The 25,617-nt window shown below is 50.5% G+C and overlaps 1 protein-coding gene across 10 annotated transcripts in view; it reads left to right on the top strand.

Moving 5' to 3' along the window:
- The window catches only part of BAG6 (BAG cochaperone 6), a 28,598-nt gene that overhangs the window by 1,738 nt on the left and 1,243 nt on the right, over positions 1-25,617 (top strand). For 4 of the 10 annotated variants that reach the window (XM_080991587.1, XM_080991588.1, XM_080991589.1 and 1 more), the window contains exons 2-24: positions 2,115-2,223; positions 3,738-3,855; positions 4,660-4,883; positions 6,499-6,552; positions 8,540-8,614; positions 9,512-9,687; positions 9,951-10,080; positions 10,959-11,156; positions 11,312-11,588; positions 12,238-12,324; positions 12,451-12,558; positions 13,731-13,843; positions 13,936-14,020; positions 15,173-15,552; positions 16,946-17,279; positions 19,545-19,714; positions 19,823-19,876; positions 20,072-20,174; positions 20,276-20,400; positions 22,183-22,329; positions 23,348-23,407; positions 24,028-24,171; positions 24,289-24,396. In XM_080991587.1, coding sequence (XP_080847713.1) covers positions 2,146-2,223; positions 3,738-3,855; positions 4,660-4,883; positions 6,499-6,552; positions 8,540-8,614; positions 9,512-9,687; positions 9,951-10,080; positions 10,959-11,156; positions 11,312-11,588; positions 12,238-12,324; positions 12,451-12,558; positions 13,731-13,843; positions 13,936-14,020; positions 15,173-15,552; positions 16,946-17,279; positions 19,545-19,714; positions 19,823-19,876; positions 20,072-20,174; positions 20,276-20,400; positions 22,183-22,329; positions 23,348-23,407; positions 24,028-24,171; positions 24,289-24,396 — 3,348 coding nt within the window. In that variant the 5' untranslated portion in view covers positions 2,115-2,145. The remainder of the gene's footprint in view (positions 1-2,114; positions 2,224-3,737; positions 3,856-4,659; positions 4,884-6,498; positions 6,553-8,539; positions 8,615-9,511; positions 9,688-9,950; positions 10,081-10,958; positions 11,157-11,311; positions 11,589-12,237; positions 12,325-12,450; positions 12,559-13,730; positions 13,844-13,935; positions 14,021-15,172; positions 15,553-16,945; positions 17,280-19,544; positions 19,715-19,822; positions 19,877-20,071; positions 20,175-20,275; positions 20,401-22,182; positions 22,330-23,347; positions 23,408-24,027; positions 24,172-24,288; positions 24,397-25,617) is intronic. The other 6 variants (XM_080991590.1, XM_080991591.1, XM_080991592.1 and 3 more) reach the window with 5 other exon arrangements.

Here is a 25,617-nt window from a genome sequence, read left to right as displayed (position 1 = left end):
GGTCATAGCTCTTTTTCCAGGATCTCAGGATAAGTTAAGAGACTGTGACTTGCACTATTATTATTATTTGATTTATTACCTTTACCTTTACCATGAGGTCCCAATTTAAAAATACATTAAAACAGTTAACACAGATTACAATCATGAGAATAGGGTTGGTCCTAAAATATTTATCTTAGGTGCACATAAGGCTATGCACATAATACTGTGCAATGATTTTCATGGCTGAGCAGGGATTTGAATCTAATCCTTCCTGGGAGAGGGATTGTTGCTTGTGAGATGCTTTGTAAATGGTACAGAAAGGAAAGCGAAATGCTAAAGGAGCCTGAGTGGGAAACATTATCAGTCTTTGGAAACCCAAAGTTAGCACCATGTTAGGCAGAACCAAGGTTGAACACCCCCAATCCTAGTCATGTTTATACAGCAGCAAGGCCATTGATTTCAATGTACTTCCAAATGGATGTGCTTAGTTGCAGTCTGCATTTGCTGTTTTTTTTTATATTGTGGTCAATGGGTTTCTTACGCTTCCTCATAGGAATTCATAACATTTCTTGTTTCTTTGGATGAAGGACGGTATAGAAATTTTATAAACACGTAAAAAGTTAGAATTTCTTCCAGACAAGGAACCAAATTGATGTGTTCTTTCTTTTAGGTCACAAATGTCAAACATACCCATATGTAGACTGGTGGGTTGGTAGCATTGTGGACTCCTGTAAAGCTTGTACAGGGGTTAGTTGTACCCCCTGCCTCCTAAAGAAGAGAGATGTACTTTCTGCACAGTCTTGTACATGTTAACACAGTGGAACCTAGCGCAGGAGGGTTAGAAACACACTGCAACTTTTGAGGGACATTTCTTCCTTTTCAGTCCCAAGGCATGCAATAAAACAGGCTTCTTCAACCTCGGCCCCTCCAGATGTTTTGAGACTACAATTCCCATCATCCCTGACCACTGGTCCTGCTAGCTGGGGATCATGGGAGTTGTAGGCCGAGGTTGAGGAAGCCTGCAATAAAACCTGAGAGTGGTTAATGCTTGTCCAGCTTGGAATTTTGCACTTTATACTTTGTATGTCGTTCCACATGCTATTGTTGCAGAGAATGCAAGTGATGATAATGTTTTGGTAGACATGGAAACAAAATACTTAGAACGCAGAGTGCACGTACCTTTTGTTTTAAGCCAGTCAAGACATATGTATCAGTAATAAGTAAACCAGTAGGGGTGAGCGGTGTCACAAAAGGAAGCGGAAAGACAACAGAACATACAGATTCCTTGTGGTATAAACATTTGCAGACTAGAGCCCAGCTAATCAGAGCCATGAAGGGTTATCCTTGGAAAGGGAGATATGCATACGTGGGTGTACAGGCAAAAGTATTTGGTCTGACATTTTGTATGTGTGTGCAAAGTTCAAATGTAGCACAAAGAAGAGCAAGCAGAGCTTTGCTTAGAAATGCTAGGGGCTCTACTTCTTGCTGCCTGCCAGTTAAGGGTATGCTATACAGTGGTACCTTGGGTTACATATGGTACAGGTTACCGACTCCACTAACCCAGAAATAGTACCTCGGGGCAGCAGGAGGCCCCATTAGCTAAAGTGGTGCTTCAGGTTAAGAACAGTTTCAGGTTAAGAATGGACCTCAGGAACGAATTAAGTACTTAACCAGAGGTACCACTGTATATGTGACAAAATGACATTTGTCCCTTGGTTCTCAAACTCCCTACCCCATGGACCACTTGAAAATTGCTGAGGGTCTTGATGGACCACTTAATGGTTGCAGCAGTTGTAATACACTGCTAGATGCTGAGAGATTTTTAATCGTATTTTTATTGCTTCTTTTATTTCCATTGTCTTACAATTTGAAATCACTTTATGTTCTTTTCTTTATATATAAACTGTACTATTGTGCATACTTAAAGCCGTACTCTTTAATGTTATATAGCCAGCATTGTTCTTTGTGGATATTTTTGTATATTTCCTTTTAAAAAAAAACACCCAACAGCTGAAGATCTATTCGGGAAAGCCACCCCTTCCTAAGTCTATTTTGTTTCTGATGCCTTCACAATTGTACTTCTTTGGTTACAGTGGCCAAGAATCAGATTGCTATGTTTCCCCTTCTTGCAGGAGTAGCTAAGGAAGAATTTGAGGCGGCGTCATGGCGGAACCAGAGAACCTTGAGGTGATGGTTAAAACCTTGGACTCTCAGACAAGGACTTTCACAGTGGAAGAAGAGGTGAGAAGGCCTTAGCCGGGGTTGCAGCCAGAAGGTGGGAGGGTAGTGAGGGGTAACTACAGTGGTACCTCTTGTTACAGACGCTTCAGGTTACAGACTCCACTAACCCAGAAATTGTACCTCGGGTTAAGAACTTTGCTTCGGGATGAGAACAGAAATCGTGCGGTGGCAGCAGGAGGCCCCATTAGCTAAAGTGGTACCTCAGGTTAAGAACAGTTTCAGGTTAAGAACGGACCTCCAGAATGAATTAAGTTCTTAACCCGAGGTACCACAGTACTAGGTTTGGGGTTCTGTCTGTTGAATCCATATATCGCTCGCTCCCCGCTAGAAAAAGCCTTGAAGTGATTCGCAATCACAATAAAAGTGCGTGGCATTTTGAAACAGAGGCAAACTCAGTCCTTCTGCACGAAAATCTGCTCGAAGTTACCCCCGACGCCCATGTAAGCTGTGTCATTTAGGGGAGCAAAGTCATAGAATTGGAATCAGGTTGAGAACGGACCTCCAGAATGAATTAAGTTCTTAACCTGAGGTACCACTGTATTAAGGTGCTCTGGTGTAACTGTGGCAGGACATTTGTATCTACTGGGTGGTGGGGTCTGGAGGGCTCATGCCTTGGAGGAACAACTAAGGATTCCTAGGCCCAGTTGCTGACCCAGATGGCAGGGGCTGGTAGGTGGGAAAACACTAGCCAGGAGGCCTCTGGAAAATTAAAAAGAGGGGTGTCACACATGCAGTGTGGTGAAAAATCCTGTCTCGTTCAACCCACAAGCGATGGCATCAAACTTTTTGATTAATTTTTAGCGACCCATTTCACATTGCATTCTTCCTTTCCAAAATGGCCATCTCAAGCTCAGTTCCAGTAGTTTTTATCCCGTGACAGGGCCATATCCAATGCGACAGCACTGCTGGTGCAACTGGTTTCCATGAGCACAGCAGAAGTTCTTCTGTTGTCTCCTCCAGCCCCTTGCACATCTTCATAATCAGCTGTAGGGGACCGGGGTATCCTCTGCAGCTGATTTGGGGGGGGGGTGCATATAGGGGAGAACGAGCACAAGTCCTGTTGCTCCTGTGGAACTCTGCTGGTATAGCGTTGAATCATTTAGGGGGTTTTTTGGCCACTGTCACTCATGTAGTAACACTGTGTTAGTACAGTGGTACTTCGGGTTTCATACGCTTCAGGTTACAGACTCCGCTAACATAGAAATAGTACCTCAGGTTAAGAACTTTGCTTCAGGATGAGAACAGAAATCGTGCTCCAGTGGCAGCGGGAGGCCCCATTAGCTAAAGTGGTGCTTCAGGTTAAGAACAGTTTCAGGTTAAGAACGGACCTCCGGAATGAATTAAGTACATAACCAGAGGTACCACTGTACTGTACAGAAGTTGTATACTCTCTGGAGGGTTTGTTATTTATTTGACTAATACTGACATGGAGCAGAGGCCTAGGACTGATGAGCAGTGGGGGGTGGAGGGTTGCCCTGCTACGTCTTCTCAGTGCAATTGTTTCTGCTTTGTAGATCACAGTGAAGGAGTTTAAGGAGCACATTGCTGGTTCAGTCAGCATCCCCTCGGAAAAGCAGCGCCTCATCTATCAAGGGAGAGTCCTTCAGGATGACAAGAAGTTGAAAGAATACAGTGAGTGGGGGTTTGAGGAGGGTGGGCCTGAGGAGTTCTTGCCTGGGGCGGGGAGGGGGGCATGGATAAAATGTTAAGTTGTGAGGGACGCTGAAAAGTGCTGGTTCCTGCCATCCTTACTCAGAAAAGGCCCTTGAGCAAGCTCAGCACTGAATAGGAACGTTGTATAATTTCCTTGTTTCATAATTACTTCTGAGGGCTCTCATAATTGCTGGCTGATCTAGTGTGTGCTGCTGTTAGTCACACTGTGAGCATTGAGCCCCAAAATTTAAAAAGAAACACATGTAAAACTGCCTGAGGAGGCTGCAATTTTTAAACAGCGAAGGAGGTGCTTAGCTGTTTTCCCTCTCAATACCTGCTCCCGTGCTTTGTTATTGCTGTTGTTTTGCCTAGCAGGTTTCCCATGCATGTTTTTATCTTCGTAAACACGCATCTGAAATGTGGGCCTGGATGAGGGCGGAACAATCTGAGAGATAATGACAAGCAGAAAACGACTGGCAGAAGAGAGGGTTAGGCACCCTCGCTGCCACTTCTCTGCTTAAAATACATCCAGTGAATGTTCATTTTAAAAAGGGAACTGTCTGGGCTTTTCCTATGTACATTTCCCCATAATGTGCATCTTTACCCCTAAAGGGAGCTGCTTCTCAAAGAGCGTGAGTATGCCAGCCAAAGGCCCATTCTGATATTCCTTTTTGAAACCCAAGACCCGCTCTTCGACTCCTCACCTTTGGAGGGTTGCCGGGAGGACAAAAGGCGGTTGCCCTTGTGACAAAACCTTCACGCTTGTCCCCTCTTCCCTGCCAGATGTCGGGGGCAAAGTCATCCACCTGGTGGAGCGTGCGCCTCCTCAGACACAGTCGCCCTCCTTGGGGGGCCCTTCCGGAGCCGGCTCGTCCTCCGTCCCTCACAACGGAGCAGGCCCCCGGGTGACGGGCCCAACTGTGCACGACCGCAATGCCAACAGCTACGTCATGGTGGGAACCTTCAACTTACCAGTAAGCATTATGGACCCGCAGCCACCCACGCAAGTGAGTTTTAGCCAGAGGGTGCTGCACTGCAGGGGAAGGGGGAGTGTTGTGCCTCCCCGTAATGCTTTTAGTGCTTCCCCCCCCCCCACAATAAAAAGGGGAGGAATTTGCTGGTGTTAACGCTACGTGGAGAGGGGGGCAAACATGGTGGTGGGGGCTTAGTAGCTGGGTGCTCTTGCATGCAGTCAGTGGCAGAGGGCGCTGAGCTGTCTTTCTTGACCCCAGACACTTGGTGATGCAGCAGGAGGGAATGAATGCATCCTTCTGCCTGGTCCTCTTGCCCTTTTGCAAGCAGCTGATGAGGGAGGGGGCAAGGGACAGGATCAGCAAGGGAACCGCTTAGAGTAGCCATGGCAACGTTTTCTCCTGCTGCTTGGGAGAGACCTCTAAAGGTCTGGTATTCGGAATGAGAAGCGGCGACCTTACCTATACGTCTCTACAGGGTCTCATCGGGGGCAAATCCCTATCTGGCTTTGCACCTTTCATTGTATTCCCACAGCAGCTGACTTGTTGGCTTTTGTGGGCAGCATGCATGACCTTAGTCGGACTTGCAGGGGACGTAGGGAGGGTGGTGGTTTTGTCCAGTGGTGGCAGGATAGTGGCCACCCATGAAGCAAGGCAAGGGCCACTTCTGAAATTACGCGTGCTTGTTAGTGCACTTCAAACGGTGGTGTGCTGGCCGGCTGGCGAATGAGGTCTTTCAAAATGATTTATAACTTGGATTGGTGCCTCACAGCATGGTCCTAAGCTTCAGAAGCACTCCCTTTTGAGGCTTACTTCCAGGTAAGTGTGCACTGGATTGCAGCCCAAGTACATGCCTGCCTGCCTTTCAGAACTTGCACACCAACACATGTATAGGGATGAACCAGTTTTGGTCAGGCTTGCATCTGCTTCCCTCTGACCGTCTTTGTGCAGCTTGGGATAACGCTGCAGCTTGCATAAGCTGTGAACTCACAAGAACCCAGAGAATGCCGACCATGCGCTTTTGCCCCCAGGTTCAGCTCCCTGAGAATCCCAGTTTCCTTCTTAACCAAACACACATTTCTCATGCTTAGGGCTGTGACAGTTAAGCTTAAAAGCGCCTGGTGAACTCTGAGAAGCCAAGGGGCAGCGGAATCAGGTGGTCAGTTTGCAGGCAGGGTTTGGTTGGTGTTCTCCAGACCTCAGTGCTGGTTCCTGTGACTAGCAAAGAAAGTCACGATTTCCAGTGCCTGCCTTCTGTGGTGCAGAATCTGGAATGCCGGGGCAGAGCACTAATTTTAGCACATGGAGGCTTGGAAGTAATGTTTGAATATGGTTTAGCAGTGTGTCTTGACCAAGTTTGTCTCGTGAAAAATCAGACTCCAGTCTCGGTGCAGCCAGCACTATGGGGCAGTATCTTTCAAGTGCTGTGTAATGTCAGAAGAGACCCTGAGGGCTGGGGGGGAAGCCGTGGTTTGATGGTGGTATTGTTTTCTCCTGGATTTCCTTGCCTTTCTTTCTGCTCCATTTTGTTATTTCTCTCTTCTCTTCCATCCTCTTCCCCCCCTCCCGCTCCTATATTTTTTGTTTGTTTCTTTAATTTCCTCCCCCTCTGTCTCTTCCTTTTCTCTCCCCCCAACCCCGCTTCCCAAAGAGCGATGGATCGTCTGTGGATGTTCATATAAATATGGACCAGGCTCCCATACAGGTACAAGTGGGGTGGGAAGACGGGGACTTACTGACTTAAGGTTGTACATATTCTGTCGGGGGTGTGTGTGTTTGCGTAACAACAATGATTTATTTCAGTAGCATCTTGGTGATGTTTGATTTGGGGGGGGAGCATGTTTAATTTTCCATGAAGGGAACTGCTGGTGGTGTAAATTGATTTGTCCATTTGTATAACTAATTTGGGCGCCTTCCCAAAATTTTTGGGGAGTCCTAAATTGTTGTTTGGGTTCACGCTTTGACGGTTGGTGCGATGCAGCTGTGACCTGGTCAGTTGACAGCCAGCCTCTTATTTCACCGTAGCCAAATATTATGATTTCAAGACTGCCCTTGTGTAAGTGGCAAGCTACCTATAGATCTAGACATTGCTGCCCTAGGTGGCCAGGCTGAGGGCAAAGGTGCCAGGAAGCAGTCCAGGCTTTGAACAAGGATAGGATCCTTAATAAAGGATAGGCTTTGCTGGGGACACTTTGTTCTAAACTTTTTTTTTTTTTTGAAGACTTCTTCCCCATTGAAACATTGGAACTCTGGTCTGGGGCTAATCCTTAGATGCCAGAATTTTTATGAACAGAGGATGTCACCTCTGCTCAGCATCTCACAAGAGCCTAGCAGGACTTCAGAGCATGACTCTTGCTAAATTCATGTTTGAAATCTGTGGTTCTTACTTCACTAGTCATGAGACAGTCTGGGGCTTCCTCTATCAGGGATATTTTCCTGTGTGAAGGCCATTCATCTGCCTGGCTCCCACCATCTCTTTTCGCTAGACGCTTCCACTGGCAGCACATCCAAAGGATGGTGTCCTAAATCTGTGGGTTCAGTGTTCTTGGCAGCCCGTTTGTGGTGACTCCCAGGAGAATCCCAAAATGAACTTCCGAGGGCATTCTAAGTCTTTAAATATTGCTGTTACCAAAACAACAACAACAACCCGTGCCTAAAGTCTGCATAATGCTACTGAAACTACTGGGTGCCTGTCGCTGTCGTTCGGACCATGAAGTTAAAACTCCAACAAAAAGAAGTAAAGCATGAACGACAATGAATTGCTTCCGTGTTGAAGAAATCACATTTCAGGTGCCTATTGCAAGAAAAGAAGATAAAGCTCATTCATGTGCTTCCTAAAGGCTTATCAGAAGGAGGAGCCGGTTAGATGTCTCTAGGGGAAGGATTTCAAAGGGTCAGCATCACAACTGAGAAATCGCTGGCCCTCCCACTTCCCACGACATTGCTAGCAGCGTTGCCTATCCCTGAAGTTAGACTTGGCAGTTGCTGGCACGGGAATGGGCTGCAGCTGACTGGTAGAGCATCTCCTTGGCACGCAGAACTTTCCAGTTTCATGACATCACGTGTTAGAACAGAGCTGGGAAGCTGGTGGCCTTCCAGGTGTTGTTGAACCCCAGTTCTGTTAGCCCCAACCAGCCTGCCCAATGGTCAGGGGTGAGAGGAGTTGTGGTCCAGTAACACTGGAGGGCCAGAAGTTCCCCATCCCTGAGTTACAAGGCCCAGGAAGCAGATAATGTGCAAGACCTTCTTGCTGTGACACCAAGGAGATTTACTTCTGGGCAGGCTAGGCAATATTGGGCTTGGTTGGGGCCTGTCATAAGACGCCTCTCTCTCTGTTCTATGAAGGGGATCTCTGAGGTTCAGGAGGGTGGCAGTTTGGGGAAAACAGGGCGTAGGTTGGGTGAATCCAATCTGACTGCTGGTGGTGGACTACACACATTCTGGCTCTTGAACCCTGTTTTGGTCTGGCCCTCTGAGTTCACCCCCCCCTTTTTTTTTTGCTTTGAGCAGAAGATGGAATAGGAGGGGCATGGCATTTGGTCTTAAGTGAGCCCATTTTCCTTTATGGCATGAGCTCTGTAAGGGGGCTGGAGGGGGATTATGGTTCTGATTCAGAGAAGTGGGGAAAAGGGACTCTGGCAAGGTGAGCCCCTTTGTTTGATTGGGGTCCCTCTCCTCTCCTCTCGTTCCAGAGCGAGCCTCGAGTCCGCCTTGTTATGGCCCAGCATATGCTTCGGGACGTCCAGGGCATTCTGAACCGACTAGAGGTGAGCCGGCCTTTGAAACTTTTTTGGGGGGGAGGGGGTGTATGCAGACAGGAATATATCAATGGCCTGTTAAAGCTTGAGGGAGAGGCAGTTGTTAAGATAATAATAAAAAAATAAGTAGAATATCTGTTATGGTTTTATTATTGTGCTCTGTAATGTGTTTTTAATGTACACCTCCCTGGGATCTTTTGACAAAGGGCGGTATATAAATTGAATTAATAATAATAATAGCAACAACTTAGAAGTGGGGCAGGGACACCTCCTTCTGGCCTTCAGCCGCCACGTGCTCCTCCTTTTCTTTTTTTTAACCTTATTCCAAAACCAAAAAAGAATTACAAACATCAAATTCAAAATCCATATTTGTTTTGTAACATAAGCCTATTACATAGTTGACTAGATTAAAATATACCTAATTGCTATAGACTTCCCTTTGCAACGTAAATTAGAAATGCAACGTAATTAGAAATATTATATTAGAAATGTTTATAAATTCCCCTATACCCCCCACTCCCCTTCACCCATGCGTGATCTCAGTATTTCTTTTCATTTCTTCCATCTTGTTGTGTTGTTGTAGTTTAATAATTATTCAGTTGATTCTTTTATTATTTCCTTGCTTACCCCTGCACGTTTTACACATTTATCTATTAACATTCCAGTTCCGGAACCATATTTTTTCATGTATTCCTTCACTCCTTCCCACTCTTTAATTATTCTCTGATTTGAATGGCCTCTAACGATTGCCGTCAATTTTGCCATTTCCACAAACTCACAGAGCTTGCTTTGCCATTCTGATAATGATAGTATTTTCTCCCCCTTCCAATTCTTTGCGATCAATATTCTGGCCGCTGCTGTTGCGTAAAGGAATACATTTTCCTCACGTGCTCCTCCTTTTCTTAGGGCCGCACCAATGGCCAAGTTGCATCGGGACCCGAGGAGACGGCATCTGCCAGCCCCACCGAACGGGAGCCCATGGAGGGAGCCGAGTCTGAGCCTCCCAGTGAGCCCACACCAGCTGAGGAGACGCCCCCATTGGGGGCCGAGCCGCCCCCTACCGCTGAGGCTGCTGCGCCCAAGTGAGCAGCTGGCATACAGGGCAGGGAGGGCGAATGGGGTCCCGGCTGGCTTCTGTGGCCTGGCATTCAAAGGGGGGAGCTGCTGCTGCGTGGTGGAGGGGTCGCCGAAACAAGAGGGTGGCTGGTGCAAAAGGGTCACAAAAGCGGAGGGTGGAGTGGAGTAGATGGGTGAGCTCAGAAGGGAGGCCTTGTTGCTTCTGCCAGATGATCACCATCGAGGAGGCCTGAGCATCATCTCAGCACCTTTTCTCTCTTCCCCACAGCCACCCGTCCCCAGGCGAGTACGTGGAGGTCTTAGGGGAGCTCCGCGGGGTGGAGAGCAGGCTCCAGCCCTTCCTCCAGAGATACGAGGAGATCCTTGGAACGGCCAGCACTGCAGACTACAACAATAACGTAAGGGCAAACTCGGAGGTGTGCGTCGTGGCATCCCAGACCAGGGAGCAGTGATTGGAGTCTTGTTCTTTTTTGACGTGGGGGGTTGGGTATGTCCCCCACACCCAACACTTTCTTTTCTATGCAGTGTGTTACTCATACGACAAATGCTGGGACTCAAGTCTGTGTTTGGGAGCTGCTTGTCTTCCAAATCCTGACCGGTGGAGGCTTGTTGAGAAATGTTAGGGCGTTTTGTATGTTTCTGGGCTGGACCCGCAGGAAGTTCTGGGGCTGAATTTTGGCGAGTGTTGGGTCTGCTCGTCTCCTATCCCGGTGGTTGAGACAATGGACGATTATCTTTCATATGTTTCTGGGACAGTCTTGTTTGTTGGGAAGGGAAGCAAGTAGTGGGGGACACGGCTAGCTTGGCGTGCTGCGCTGTGCCTTGCTGTGTAGATATCAGAAGTGAAGAATACAGCAAGCCAGCTTCACTCCATCAGAGTGCCTGGGGCTTTCCGCCACTGTTCCAAGAAGGGGGCCACCCAGCCCCACTGGTGACCGTTCTTGCATGGGGTTTCCAGTTAGAGAACCCGCCAGTTCCGCACCCGGTTTGCTTCAGCAGCGCTGCAGAGTTAGGTCCTTGCACCCCATTCACCAGGCCACCGTCCTGGTCGTTTTCAAGATGCCCTTCTCGAAAGCTGAGCTCTGTTCCTTGTGAGCCTCTACCTGCCCCACTTCCAGTTTTCCTTCTAGCCTCTTATATTACAAGGGTTTCCTGTCCTGCCCTTTGTAGGTTTCAGCGGGGAGGTGGGATTTGGCCTGGGTTTGGCAGAGACTCCTGCTGGAATCCGAAGCCTGTGGCCCCTCACTGTCTTTCTCCTTCCTTTTGCGTTTGGCAGACGGAGGGCCGCGAAGAGGACCAGCGCATCATCAACCTGGTGGGGGAGTCTCTGCGCCTCCTGGGGAACACCTTTGTGGCGCTCTCTGACCTGCGCTGCAACCTCTCCTGCAGCGCCCCCCGCCACCTCCACGTGGTGCGGCCCATGTCCCACTACACAGCCCCCATGGTGCTGCAGCAGGCTGCCATTCCCATCCAGGTGAGTGCCCTCCCTGCTTGCGGACGGGCGGTTGGTGGCGGCACTTTTGCCTTCCCTGGCGGAGGCGTCGCCGGCAGGCAGGCTGGCCAGCTCAGCGAGGGAGAGCGGAAAGGAGCAGCGGCGCCTGCAGCCTGCTCTCTCCCTCTCTCTTCCAGATCAACGTCGGGACCACAGTCACCATGACAGGCAACGGCGCTCGTGGGGCCCCGGCCGGCTCAGAAGGCTCCGCTGCTTCCCCGGCTGCCCCTGCCGCCCAGCCCCGCACTTCCAGCCCCGTCGAGGCCGGGCAGCCGTCCGAAGGGCCGCCCCCTTCGTCTTCCCCGGTGGTCACCCCGACTCAGACTCAGGCCTCCCAGACAGGCCACCCCCGCGTGATCCGCATCTCTCACCAGACGGTCGAGCCGGTGGTCATGATGCACATGAACATACAGGGTAAGGGATGGCCAGGTTCCTTCTTGGGGAGAGATGGATTGTGGGGCCCTGGAGAAGGGGGGGGGAGGGCACAGAGCCGTTTTTCTGGGGTATGCTGGCTCCTTTCTGGCATTGGCTTATCAGGTCATTTGTAATAATAATAACAACAACGACAACAACAACTTACTATTTATAACCCAACAACAACAACAACAATTTATTATTTCTACCCTGCCCATCTGGCTGGGTTTCCCCAGCCACTCTGGGCGGCTTCCAACAGAATATTAAAATACACTAACCTATTAAACATTAAAAGCACATAAAAATGTGCCCAGGTGTAGAAGGGTGCCAGGGCTTTGCAGTGTTCTGGTCTGGCCTGGGGGTGGGTTAGGCCCAGAGGTCTCTGATTGGCTGAGTTCTGTGTAGATAGCAAGGAGGGAAAGAACCCAGGAGAAAAGGGGGAGCAGAAGAAGAGAGAAAGTGGGGACTCGAGGGGGAGCGATGCCGCAGATCTCTCCTAACAAAGCCGACACACACACACACACACACACACAGACAGAATAGGTTCGCATGTGGGATCCTGCGCCGTTCAGTTTCTCTGGGAGGAGACGGGGGAGTCTGTGACACTTGTTGTCGTTTTAAGTTCTGCTTGCCTCTCTCATCCTTCAAGACTCAGGTTCCCCGATGGGTGGGAGCGGCTCAGCCGGAGTGCCACCCACAGGACCCGCCGGACCCCCTGGGCACCCCCAAGGAATGGGTAAGGAGGGAGAACGGAGGCTGGGGTGGGGGCAGAGAGAGGGGTTTGTATGAGATTGCACATCGTGACTGTGGGCCGTTGGTTGAGCCTGCCCTTTTTTGTGTGTGTTCTCTCCTGCCCCCCAAGGTGGCAGTGCTCACATGCCGCTACCCAGCCTCCCGCCAGAGTTTATGCAGGCTGTCGCCCATCAGATCACCCAGCAGGCCATGGCAGCGGCCGCATCAGCGGCGACAGGTAATGGCACAGGAGGGCGCTGAAACACAGCAGAGGATCCTGTTTTGGGGGTGGGAACGGTTGATTCTTTCCCTCCCCTTCCGTGTTGTTGTCAGTACGCAGGAAGCTGCCTTAGGCTGAACCAGATTGCTGGCCCATCGAAGCCCTTGTTGCCTACACTTGACTCTCATCGAAAATTTACATGTCACTGCCATAGCATACCGTATTTTTCGCTCTATAAGACGCACCAGACCACAAGACGCACCTAGTTTTTGGAGGAGGAAAACAAGAAAAAAAATAATCTGAATCTCAGAAGCCAGAACAGCAAGAGGGATCGCTGCGCAGTGAAAGCAGCAATCCCTCTTGCTGTTCTGGCATCTGGGATAGCTGCGCAGCCTGCATTTGCTCCATAAGACGCACACACATTCCCCCTTACTTTTTAGGAGGGAAAAAGTGAGTCTTATAGAGCAAAAAATACGGTAATTGCTACATGGGATGTGTCGTCTTTATACAATAATGTACCTTTGGACACACTAAAATCTCTAATCCAAGAATTGCTAGTTGATCATAATCAGTCTTCTCCACCAGTGCATTTTTTTTATCCCCCCCCAATTTTTTATTCATTTTATAACACAAATAAAGAACACAAACAGAAAATAAACAATACAAACAAATTCTTGTCATAGCCTTATTTTCCTAAACATTGTTAAGTGGGCTTCCCCAAGTCCCACCTATCTGATTTTCATTTTACTACCAGTGCATTTTTTAATGGAGATTCTAGATTTAGTTCTATTGAATAATTTCTTTAGGTTTGGTTCAAAGTACTTGATCCAAAAACAAGGTGTAGCTATGGGCTCGAAATGTGCTCCCAGTGTGGCTAATATCTTTATGTGGAACTGTAACAACCCTTTATGTGGATTATTGGACTCTATGAACAGACAGGTGGAATAGATACTTATACATGTACGGGTCTTATGCATGAACTGATCCACTGGGTCTTCTGCTTTTTTCGTTGAACCTTGTGAGACTTCCATTGAATTCTCCAATTTGGTACAGTGAATATTATACCTTATTTATTCAAAAGTACACCCGGGTACGTCTTGTGTGTTTATTGAGTACACTTGAGTGGCAGCGGCTCTAGGGCCCGGATTTTGAACGGGACGGACTTCTACCTGCCTTTTCCTGTTCCCTAGGCCAGCAGGTCCCCAGTTTCCAGTCGGCTCCGACACGTGTCGTGATCGCCAGGCCCTCTGCTCCGTCTGTGCGGCCCACACACCCTGGGTCACCCCAGGCACCAGGACAAGGGGTGAGGACTAGGGCGGAGGGGAGCATCTTTTCCGAGAGGGGATCGCTGTTCCCCGCCGGCCATCTTCTACCGAATCTCTTTCTCTCTTGCAGGGCCCTGGCCTCGGGGGGAATGCTTCCTTGGCCCAGATGATCAGCGGACTGGTGGGGCAGCTCCTCATGCAGCCGGTGATAGTTGGTAGGTGGCAAGAGGCAGAGGGAAGGAGTGGTGATGTTTTTGTAGTGTTTGGAATGGAAACGTGGGTGGGTCGTCTTGCAGTGCTCACTTAATGGGAGTTGGACCTCATCAGTACATAACTCTTCTTCTGGAATGGTTAATGGCGTAGGGGATTGTGTGTGACACAGAGAATGAGAGAGAGAGGGCAGGGTGCTGACTTTGTCCAATGAAGGTTTGCATGCAAACAACGCTATTTTGTTATTTTCATTGTGCAATCCTATATTAGGATTTCAAACTCTTTCAGGCTGTTTGTTGGTGGCAACAATAAATACATCTATTTATTAAAAAAAATACATGCGAACAGTGATTTCAAGATGTGCTGGTAATTGCAAATATCAGACCCAAGAGTGATAGCCAAGGACCATGTGTTCTTCAGGCTGTGAAAATTTAAATTCCAAAACAAAAAAAGCTGAATTCTGCAACCTGTATAAATTCTGCAATTCAGACACTTCCATAATTCTGTTTTTGCTGGTAATTGGGAGGAGAGCAAAAAAAAGAACTGTATCTCAAAGGTGTTGGAAAGGATGAGTGTTTTGCTATTTAATTTTCCCCACAGGCTTCTGCCCAAGTGCCTTTTCCAAAGCTTCACTTGTTTTTTGTTTTTTTACAAACTGATTAAAAAACAGTGTCTGTAGGAGAAAAATCTGATGGGGAGAGCCCCACCTCCAGTTCCTGTAAGCCCTATTCAGCTCCTCTGGTTTCCATGATTAGGCAAGGTTTCCTACGCGCTTCCAAGCATAGCTTTGCATTCTATCTTTTTAAGAAAAGGAAACGGGGATTCTCCAGAGGAGTAGACATTCCCTACTTGTTCTCTCTTCCTGAAAGCCCTAAGTAGCATAAGAGCAGCCTTGGCACTTGTGAATCCTGGCTGTTTCTGCAGTGAGATGGTGTGATCTCTGTAGGCGTACCCACATGGGTTTGGCTTCTCTCTACCCTGTTTTGGAAAACAGATGGAGAACTCCAGCTGTGGTTGGTGTGTGGTCCAGGCAGGCTAGCTGGAAGAAAACCTTTAAAATCAGGAGTCTGTGATGGATCTGTCTTCCTCTTTCTCAAATGCTCCCATGCCCTTGCCTGGTCACTGACGTAGCAGACCTCTTCGTTTTTCCTTCCTAGCTCAGGGCAGCGGGACTTCACCTTCTTCTTCGTCCTCCTCCTCCTCCTCCTCCTCCACCTCTTCCTCTGTCAGCGCCCAAGCCGCCTTCAGCACCAGCAATTCTGCCTCCCCTCCCACAGCCTCGGCCAGCGCTGGCACCACCAACACCGCCACCACCGCTGCAGGGGGCAGCTCGGCCGGTGCCCCGGGAGGGCCCATCCCCTCCGGCCAACCCCCCACGGCGGCCGCCGCGGAGCTCCAGTTCTCTCAGCTGCTGGGGAACATCCTGGGGGCAGCCGGCTCCAGCATGGCCGGTGTGGCTGGCCTGGGTTCCCCCACCATCACCGTGGCAATGCCTGGCGTCCCGGCTTTCCTGCAAGGCATGACAGACTTCCTCCAGGTAAGCTTGGTTCCAGCCTCGCTTCATTCCCCGGAGTGGCGGTTTCAGCAGGGGGCGGGGGGCGGTGGCAGCAGATCAGCCCCTCTTCCATCCTTCCTCTCGGGGAGGAAGGGTCTGCCGGCATCCTTTCAGGAGATACAGTGCTACCTCAGGTTACAGACGCTTCAGGTTACAGACTCCACTAACCCAGAAATAGTACCTCAGGTTAAGAACTTTACCTCAGGATGAGAACAGAAATCGCGCGGCGGCAGCGGGAGGCCCCATTAGCTAAAGTGGTGCTTCAGGTTAAGAACAGTTTCAGGTTAAGAACGGACCTCCGGAACGAATTACGTTTTTAACCCCAGGTACCACTGTACTGTGTTTTGGGTTCTATCTGTTGAATCCATATATCGCTCCCCGCTAGAAAAAGCCTTGAAGCGATTCGCAACCATAATAAAAGTGTGTGGCATTTTTAAACGGAGCCAAACTCGGTCCTTCTGCACGAAAATCTGCTCCAAGTTACCCCCGGCGCCCATTTAAGCTGTGTAATTTAGGGGAGCAAAGTCATAGAATTGGAAGGAACCCCAGGGTTCATCAAGTCCAATACATTGCAGTGCAAGAATCTCAGCTAAAGCATCCAGGACAGATGGCCATTCAACCTCTGCTTGAAGACCTCCAAGGAAGGAGAGCCCACAACCTCCTGAGGGAAACTGCTCCAGTGTCGAACAGCTCTTGCTGTCAGAAATTTTCTCCTGATGTTTAGGAGTCTCCTTCCTTGTAACTTGAAGCCCTTGGTTCGAGTCCTACCCTCCAGAGCAGGAGAAAACTAAGCTTGCTCCCTCTTCCATGTGACAGCCCTTGAGATACTTGAAGATGGCTATTGTATCTCCTTTAAAGGCTGGCGGGTGGCGATGTGGGTTAAACCACAGAGCCTAGGGCTTGCTGATCAGAAGGTCGGCGGTTCGAATCCCCGCGACGGGGTGAGCTCCCGTTGCTCGGTCCCTGCTCCTGCCAACCTAGCAGTTCAAAAGCAGGTCAAAGTGCAAGTAGATAAATAGGTACTGCTCTGGCGGGAAGGTAGACGGCGTTTCCGTGCGCTGCTCTGGTTCGCCAGAAGCGGCTTAGTCATGCTGGCCACATGACCCGGAAGCTGTACGCTGGCTCCCTCGGCCAATAAAGCGAGATGAACACCGCAACCCCAGAGTTGGTCACGACTGGACCTAATGGTCAGGGGTCCCTTTACCTTCACATTTATCCAAAGCCCTTGCTTGATGTGCTTCGGGTCACCCAGAGACCTGCCATCTTTCGGCCTCAGCCCTTCCTTCATTTTGCCCTGTATCTGCTGGCCTGGAAGCCTTTGCATGCCTTTCCCCAGCACCCTTCCGGCCTCACTCCCCCTCCCTTCTCTCCGCAGGCGACGCAGATGGGGGCGGCTCCTCCCCACCCTCCGGAGCAGGCCCCGCCTCCCCCGCAGCCAGCGGCCTCCCCACCACCGCCTCCTCCCCCGCCCTCGGCTCCCCAGAGCGGCATGGAGCCGCCTTTGGGGGGCGGGAGCAGCAACGTCCGTGGCGGCGCCTCGGCAGACGCCCTGCCGCCCGAATTCTTCACCAGCGTGGTGCAAGGGGTGCTGTCGTCCATGATGGGGTCGCTCAGCGCCCAGCAGGGCAGCACCGAGAGCATCGCGGACTTCATCCAGCGCCTGAGCGGCACCAGCAACATCTTTGAGCCAGGCACAGAAGGGGCCCTGGGTAAGGAAGGTCTTGGGTGTGCCCCCCTTGCACTGGGGGGGGGGGGCTGCTGGTTAATAACAACAACAACAATCGGTTTGAAGTCCATATTGTGCTATTGGCTTCATAATTTTGGACCTGGCAATATATTGTGTGCAAAAATCACGAAGCAGGGAAAACCAGGAAGCCAGCCAGTGCCTCTACATAGCTCCATCCTTATTACAAACATCGTGATATATACCTCAGTGTTTAGCTGGTGATATATCGTGATGTTGAAAACCAGATAATAATTTATTATTTATACCCCACGCATCTGGCTGGGTTTCCCCAGTCACTCTGGGCGGCTCCCAACAGAATATTAAAAACAGGATAAAACATCAAACTTTAAAAACTTCCCCAAACAGGGCTGCCTTCAGATGTCTTCTAAAAGTCAGATAGTTGTCTATTTCCTTGACATCTGATGGGAGGGCGTTCCACAGGGCGGGCACCACTACCGAGAAGGCCCTATACCTGGTTCCCTGTAACCTCACTTCTTGCAGTGAGGGAAGCGCCAGAAGGCCCTCGGAGCTGGACCTCAGTGTCCAGGCTGAACGATGGGGGTGGAGATGCTCCTTCAGGTATACTGGACCGAGGCCGTTTCGGGCTTTAAAGGTCAGCACCAACACTTTGAATTGTGCTTGGAAACCTACTGGTTTGGAGAAGGCTGCCTTCTGCTCCCTGACTAATTCAAAGACTCCTGTTTTCTGGGGTCCTAGTTGCCCCAGTTGGGAGAGGCAGGCTGACCCTTTTGATCTCTCTGGTCACTACCCTCTCTAGAACCCCTTGCAAACCTGTTGGGATACTGCCAGGGAGATAAAGTCCATCATGGCCCCCAAGCTGGCTGCCGGACGATCCATCGACCTCCCGTAGACACGCAGTATCAGCAATTAGCGACATGAGCTCCGGAACATTCTAGAGCCGATGCACACTCTCTATCAGCAGATAATACACAGCAGAAGTTGCACTCAGGAGAGCATTATTTACAAGTTTATTCAGCGTTGATCAGAACACAGAAAAACATGACTGCCTGCTTTAGTGTCTACGACACAGAGAGAGAAAACGAAAGCAACAGAAAACATAAACATCCTGTGAACAGGAAATACGCAGACTCTGTGACTCACAGCCTGCTCCCTTTTAAGGTGGAACGGAAATATCCTAACACATTGTGCTTGGAAACCTACTGGTTTGGAGAAGGCTGCCTTCTGCTCCCTGACTAATTCAAAGACTCCTGTTTTCTGGGGTCCTAGTTGCCCCATTTGGGAGAGGCAGGCTGACCCTTTTGATCTCTCTGGTCACTACCCTCTCTAGAACCCCTTGCAAACCTTGCTCCTCCTTTTTCTTGGGTGTCTGTCGCCCACAACTTCCCACAGTCTGGACCAGCGTTTCCCAAACTTGGTTCTCCAGCTGTTTTTGGACTACAATTCACATCATCCCCGATCACTGGTCTTGCTCGCACGGGATGATGGGAAACACTGGTCTGGACTTTTGGGCCCTGGCTCTGCCACCGTTGCCCAAGGGTGGGTGGGGGGATTCCTTTTTGAGTTCCACTTCCTCTCTCTTTTTTGCTCTGCTTCATCCTGAGGCAAAGGGATAATTTCTTGCCTTAGGCCTTGGGGTAGGCAAACTAAGGCCCGGGGGCCAGATCTGGCCCAATCGCCTTCTCAATCCGGCCCACGGACGGTCCAGGAATCAGTGTGTTTTTACATGAGTAGAGTGTATCCTTTTATTTAAAATGCATCTCTGGGTTATTTGTGGGGCCTGCCTGGTGTTTTTACATGAGTAGAAGGTGTGCTCTTATTTAAAATGCGTCTCTGGGTTATTTGTGGGGCATAGGAATGCGTTCTTTCTGTTTTCAAAATATAGTCCGGCCCCCCACAAGGTCTGAGGGACAGTGAGATGGCCCCCTGTTGAAAAGGTTTGCTGACCCCTGCCTTAGGCTGACTGAGAACAAGCTCATGGCTGAAATGGGACAAGCTGGGTTGCAATCTCTGCCTCTTGGCCACTCTCCTGCCTGAGCTCCTTGCCAGCCATAGCCCATAGAAGTGTCTTTTGCTAGAGGGACAGCCTCTCCCAGCTGACATTGCTCCTTTCCCTCCAGCCGTGAGGCTCTTTCTCCCTGGGGAAATCCCAAGGAAGTAGTCGATATCTCCTTCTCTCTCTCTCCTGGGGTTTCCAGCCACTGCTGCTTCCTTCCGTCCCATTCGGGTTAAGCAGAAGGTCAGCTTGCAAGGTTTGTGTCCCTTCTAGGCTTCTTTGGAGACCTGCTCTCCCTCATCTGCCAGAACTTCTCCATGGTCGACATGGTGATGCTTTTGCACGGGCAGTTCCAGCCCCTCCAGCGGATCCAGCCCCAGCTCAGCCGCTTCTTCCGGGAGGAGTACCTGCATGGCCAGGAGCCCACTGAGCGCAACGTTCGGGTGAGTGGACCTGCCCCTAGTTCCAAGTGCAACCTCCCCTCCTTCCCCACCTTGAGTCCATTCCTGCGCTGCTTGCTAACAGTTCCCTCTCTCTTCCGGCTTTTCCAGATGGCCACGTACAATTTGATCAACGGCTTGGAGGAGTACATTCGCGAGAGTTTTGTAAGTTCCACTTCCTCCTGCTGAAAAAGTTTGCTGACCCCTGGTCTAGCCTCCACAATGGTAGGCAGCCAATATGTGACAAGAGCAGATGCGGGCGGAAACGCTCTTTGAGCTGGCTTCTTGCTGCCCGAAAGCTATATAACCCCGACTTCCCCCTTCCCCCTCGTCTCTGATGCCTCCCATTTCCCCCCCTAGGCCTCCGTCCGAGTTCAAGATGGCGTTGACATCACCCGCACCAACCTGGAGTTCCTGCAGGAACAGTTCAACCGCATTGCAATGCACATCCTCCACTGCGCTGGTAAGGGAATGGGCTGAGTTCTGGGAGCTTTCTGCAGGGGGCTGCTTCTCCTCCTGGTCCTTCCCCACCCCCTCCAGCATCCATCTCCTCTCTCCTTCCAGATAATACCTTTGGGTATCGGCTGCTGGAGCTGTGCAACCAGGGCCTGTTCGAGTGCCTGGCGCTGAACCTCTACTGCTTGCGCGGGGAGCAGGGAGCCCTGACTGCTGTCATCAACGACCGCATTGTGAGTGATGAGTTGTGCTCCGCTGACGTTCCCCATCTTCAGGGGATGTAGGGCTGATGCAGGGCAGTTTTGGGGAGGTACTAGAGCCAATGGAAGAGTTGTGAGAAAAGGAAGCCCGCGAGTTGTGGCGTCCCCTGATGATAGCTTCAGAATCCCATGGGCAGAGCTGCGTGCTGGAAGTCCCGTTTGGAATTCTGCAAGCATAAGTTACCGTATTTTTCGCCCTACAGGACGCACTTTTTCCCTTCCAAAAATGAAGGGGAAATCTGTGTGCGTCCTATGGGGCGAATACAGGCTTTCGCTGAAGCTTGGAGAGCGAGAGGGGTTGGTGCGCAGATATCCGCAGCCTGGGGAGCCCTGCAGGAGTTTCCGCAGGGCTCCCTAGGCTGCGGATAGCAGCCTGCTGCACGGAGCGCGGGGCACACTGAAGCAGAGCGCCCCGCGCTTTGGGCAGACATCGGCCAGCCCCACAAGCTCAGGGGACAGCGGGGAGGCGCAGCGCCGCCATACCGCTGTTCCCCGACCTGGTTTGGTTTCCCTGACCTGGTTTTGGGGGGAAATAAAGGGGAAAAAAATTTCCTTTATTTCCCCCCCAAAAAACTAGGTGCGTCCTATGGGACGGAGCGTCCTATGGGACGAAAAATATGGTAATATGGATGTGCCCAGGGGTGAGACTGTTGAAATAGGGCGTGGGAAACATGGTCAAGCAACTAGCTTCCACACTGTGCTCCTGGCGAATGGAAGGCCCTATAAAGCCCTTCACTGTTCAAAGTGTGTCTGTTTCACCTTTCCTGACGTCTGCCCAATGATAATGACCTCATTAAAAAATGGGGCTGAAAAATTGGAGAATGAAACCGATTGAATGAAGTATGAAAGTCAACCATCCCAATTTATCTCATAAGGTAGGCTGACCTGGCAGGGAGCAGCTGAACCAGAGTCCCACTGGTGTGCTTTGTAACTGAGTGGGGATTATAGGTAACACTCCCAGTCTCCCCAGTCAGAGTCCAGCATACTTTGTTCTGTACAATGGTAACTCGGGTTACAAACACTTCAGGTTACAGATGGTTCAGGTTACAGACTCTGCTAACCCAGAAATAGTACCTCGGGTTAAGAACTTTGCTTCAGGATGAGAACAGAAATCGCACAGCGGCAGTGGGAGTCCCCATTAGCTAAAGTGGTACCTCAGGTTAAGAACAGTTTCAGGTTAAGAACGGACCTCCAGAACGAATTAAGTTCTTAACCCGAGGTACCACTGTATTGCACGGGGCCTCAGCTAATGCAGTACAGTGGTACCTCGGCTTACAAACACTTCAGGTTACAAACTCCGCTAACCCAGAAATATTACCTTGGGTTAAGAACTTTGCCCCAGGATGAGAACAGAAATTGCGCGGCGTCAGCGGGAAGAAGCCCCATTAGCGAAAGCACACCTCAGGTTAAGAACGGACCTCTGGAACGAATTAAGTTCATAATCCGAGGTACGACTGTATCGGAGTTGTGTTGGTCATGAAGTACCTTAGGAAAACAAATGGAAGATCTCAGCTGGTCTCCCACTTTCTTCAGCCCTAAGGACTCTTTTCATTGAAACAGTTAAATTTGTGAGTTGTATATTGCCAACTCACTTTACTTGTCCCAAAGGACTTGTTGCCCTGGCTAATTTTGAGGTTGCGTCAATGAATCGGAAGGACGCCGTCTCGTTCACTGAGGGCTGCTGGCTTGGAAGGGGAGTTTGCGGTCCTGACAGCCGTGTCTCTCTCTCCCTTTCTTGGCCCGCCTGGGCGGCAGAGGCGGATGTCGGCAGACATGAACCCCTCCTTGGTGAGCTGGCTCACCACCATGATGAGCATGCGGCTGCAGGTCATCCTGGAGCACATGCCCGTCACAGAGGATCAAATACTACAGTATGTCCGCAGGATGGGCGACCCCCCACAGGTAAGACTCCTGAAATTGGGTAGAGAAGCGCGAGTGGAATCAGGCACTAAACCCTAGTTTCCTGTACCTTTTGGGAGGCTCCTCTGTTGTTGAGGAGACGCCGGACCAGGTCTCGTGAGTGTTGAGCATTTTGGCCCATAACCCCATTACTGTCCCACAACCCACAATTTCAGTTGCAGTGAGGACATTGCAGTTACGGGGCATAATTATTAATAATATTAATATTTTCTTTATACCCCGCCCTCCCCAGCCCGAGCCAGGCTCAGGGTGGCTAACACCAATAAAATTACAATAAAACATAATGGGGGGGAAACAAAAAAACCCCCGTTTATTAAAATACGGCTTAAAATACAATTTAAAATGCAGCCTCATTTTAATAGTAGCCCATAAATCAGAACCATAAGGGGAGGGAAACATAAGGGTCAGACTGAGTCCAAACCGAAGGCCAGGCGGAACAGCTCTGTCTTGCAGGCCCTGTGGAAAGATGTCAAGTCCTGCAGGGCCTTAGTCTCTTGTGACAGAGCGTTCCACCAAGTCGGGGCCAGTACTGAAAAGGCCCTGGCCCTAGTTGAAACCAATCTAACCACCTTGCGACTTGGGACCTCCAAAGTGTTGCTATTTGTGGACCTTAAGGTCCTCCGTGGGGCATACCAGGAAAGGCGGTTCTGTAGGTACGAGGGTCCTAGGCCGCATAGGGCTTTAAAGGTCAAAACCAGCACCTTAAACCTGACCCTGTACTCCACCGGGAGCCAGTGCACAGCCAGGACATTCCATGCAAAACCCAAGGAGAGAGCAGTTGCAGGGTGCTGTTTGCAGTCTCTCTCGCCTTCTTCATTTTCATTTGGCTAAGATTTGGTAGGGCCTCCAGGAGCCAGATCAGATTGTTTTGTGGACCACATCCCAGTGGGACTTGTTTGTTGGGAGATCAGAGGGGAGGCGTGTGGGGAGACCGTGACTCTATTGTGGGTGCTGGGTATCACCTCCAAGGCCTCTGAATGCACTCTCTCTCTTCTCTCAGCCTGTACCAGAAGAGCCGATGGAGCTTCAGGCTGCAGAGCAGCCTTCCGAAACCCTGCAGGTATGGAGTGGGAGCCAGGGTCAGGGTGCTGTGGAGCTGGGAGAGGGTATGGTTCCCAGGGTCTTCTGGCGGTTCCCTCACTGCGAGAAGTGAGGTTGCAGGCAGCCAGGCAGAGGGCCTTCTCGGTGGTGGCACCCGCCCTGTGGAACGCCCTCCAGGAGACTTTTAGAAGACATCTGAAGGCAGTCCTGTTACAGGGAAGTTCTTAATAGTTGGTGTTTTATTGTGCCTTTACTTTTTGCTGCTGTCTAGAGTGGCTGGGGAAAACCAGTTGGATGGGCGGCATATAAATAAAATAATATACAAAGCCCTTAGCATGAGCTACTGCCAGTGATCCTTGTAAGAACCTTGAGAGGTGGATGAGGAGTGTTCCCATATAGAAAACGGAAGGACAGAGGCTGCCTCCCTCCCCCAACCTTCTAGGCTTTGTGTGTGTGTCTGAAGCCCTTCGCAACTTGCTGGTATATGGGGAAAAACTTAATTATTGATTCTGAAGCTGCCCCCACCCAGTGCTGCCCACTGGGCCAAGCCCCTTTTCTGCCTGGAACACCGGGGATATGTTCCTGGCAGACGCACCTTGCTTGGGCCCTGCTCCCATTCTCTCCTCCCTTTCCTCGCAGCGAGACAGCGCCGCATCCCCGGCCCCGGCCACAACGGCCGAGGAGGCCATGCCCCAGCAGCACGGGGAGCCGGAGCACGAGGAGCCGCAGCAAGGGGAGCCGCCCGCCCCCGACGCAGAGCCCTGGGCAGCTGCCGTGCCCCCTGTGAGTGGTCTGGGGCGGAAGCGGGCGGCGAGCGGGGGGATGGCGGGGAGAAAGAACTCTCTGGAGTCGCTAACGGGTCCCCCAATGCTCTCCTCTTCCCTCCTCCTCGTCCGCAAGGAGTGGGTGCCCATCATCCGGGAGGACATCCAGAGCCAGCGCAAGCTGAAGCAGCAGCCTCCCCTCAGCGACGCCTACCTGAGCGGCATGCCGGCCAAGCGGCGCAAGGTGAGAAGGCCCTTCTGCCCTAGGCAGGATTTGCTTCACTCGGGTTGCCCCACGGAAACGACAAAGGCAGCCTCTCTTAAACAGCGGGTTCTCCTCGCGTGGCCAACCCCAGGGGCTTAAAGCAGCACTTCCTGCATGGAGAGGGCTGAACTGAATGGTCCTCAGGGTCCCTTCCAACTCTGCAAGTTCAAGTTCCATTTCCCTTGATGGGATCTTCTTCTTCTTCTTTGGCAATCACTCGTAGCAGCGTATGATTGTCTTGTCCTTCACGCGAGTAGGACCCTGGCAGAGACACATGCCCGACTGGCATGTTCTCTCCCTCCTGGTCTTTCGTTCGGGAGCTTCAAAAGCTTCAGCCCGAACATCACAGCACACTTAGGGATCCACAGAGTTTGTGCAGCTTGTGTAACAGATCTCAGCATTTTGGCTAATCTACTTTATTTACATATAAACACACTTGGAGCACTGCAACATGGCTCCCTCTCTCTCTAGCATCAGACAGCAAAGAGAAAGAACAAAGGACAATAGTCCCACTTCACGGAACACAGTAACACAAACATCCTGTCTCCGTCACTTCCCACCTTGTGGAGTAAAAACATACACCGTCATGTGAAAGACAACAATCCCATGACTGCAATCACGGAGCAGGAATTCTAACATGTCTTCCACTAACGAGTTTTAACAGTGAGTCTGTAAGTGACTGTGGAGGCCAATTCTGGATCCACACATCCTTCCACAGTGGGGACATAGGTTTCCGGGCGGGAGTTGATCACAGTGAGGGTTTGCCAAACATGCCTTCCTCTTAGCGCGTTTCTTGTCCTGAGTTTGAGTGTCTTCAAAGCCCATGACGCCTTTGGTAAAGGCTGTTCTCCAACTGGAGCGCTCGCAGGCCAGTGTTTCCCAGTTGTCGGTGTTTATACTACATTTTTTTAGATTTGCCTTGAGTGTCTTTAAACCTCTTTTGTTTTGATGGGATACGGAGGCGCCTTGCTTGTGGGTGGTGAATTTTCTGGGGGGAAACGAATATTTATTTTTTGCTCCGACTCTGGTGGGCAATCTTCACCAATGGGAAGTGTAGGGTGGAGGCAGATTTAAATCAGACTTGAGCTCCTTCTGGTTTGGGAGACATGACATGTCCCCAGTTCATTGCGGATGTTCTGGATTTTTGTTCTGAGAAGCTCCTCACTTCTTTCCCCCTTCTGTTTCCTTTTAGTCCTCTCC

Source organism: Podarcis pityusensis (assembly GCF_964106645.2).
Source record: "Podarcis pityusensis genome assembly, chromosome: 2".
Lineage (NCBI taxonomy): Eukaryota > Metazoa > Chordata > Lepidosauria > Squamata > Lacertidae > Podarcis > Podarcis pityusensis.
This window is presented reverse-complemented; position numbering and strand designations above follow the sequence as displayed.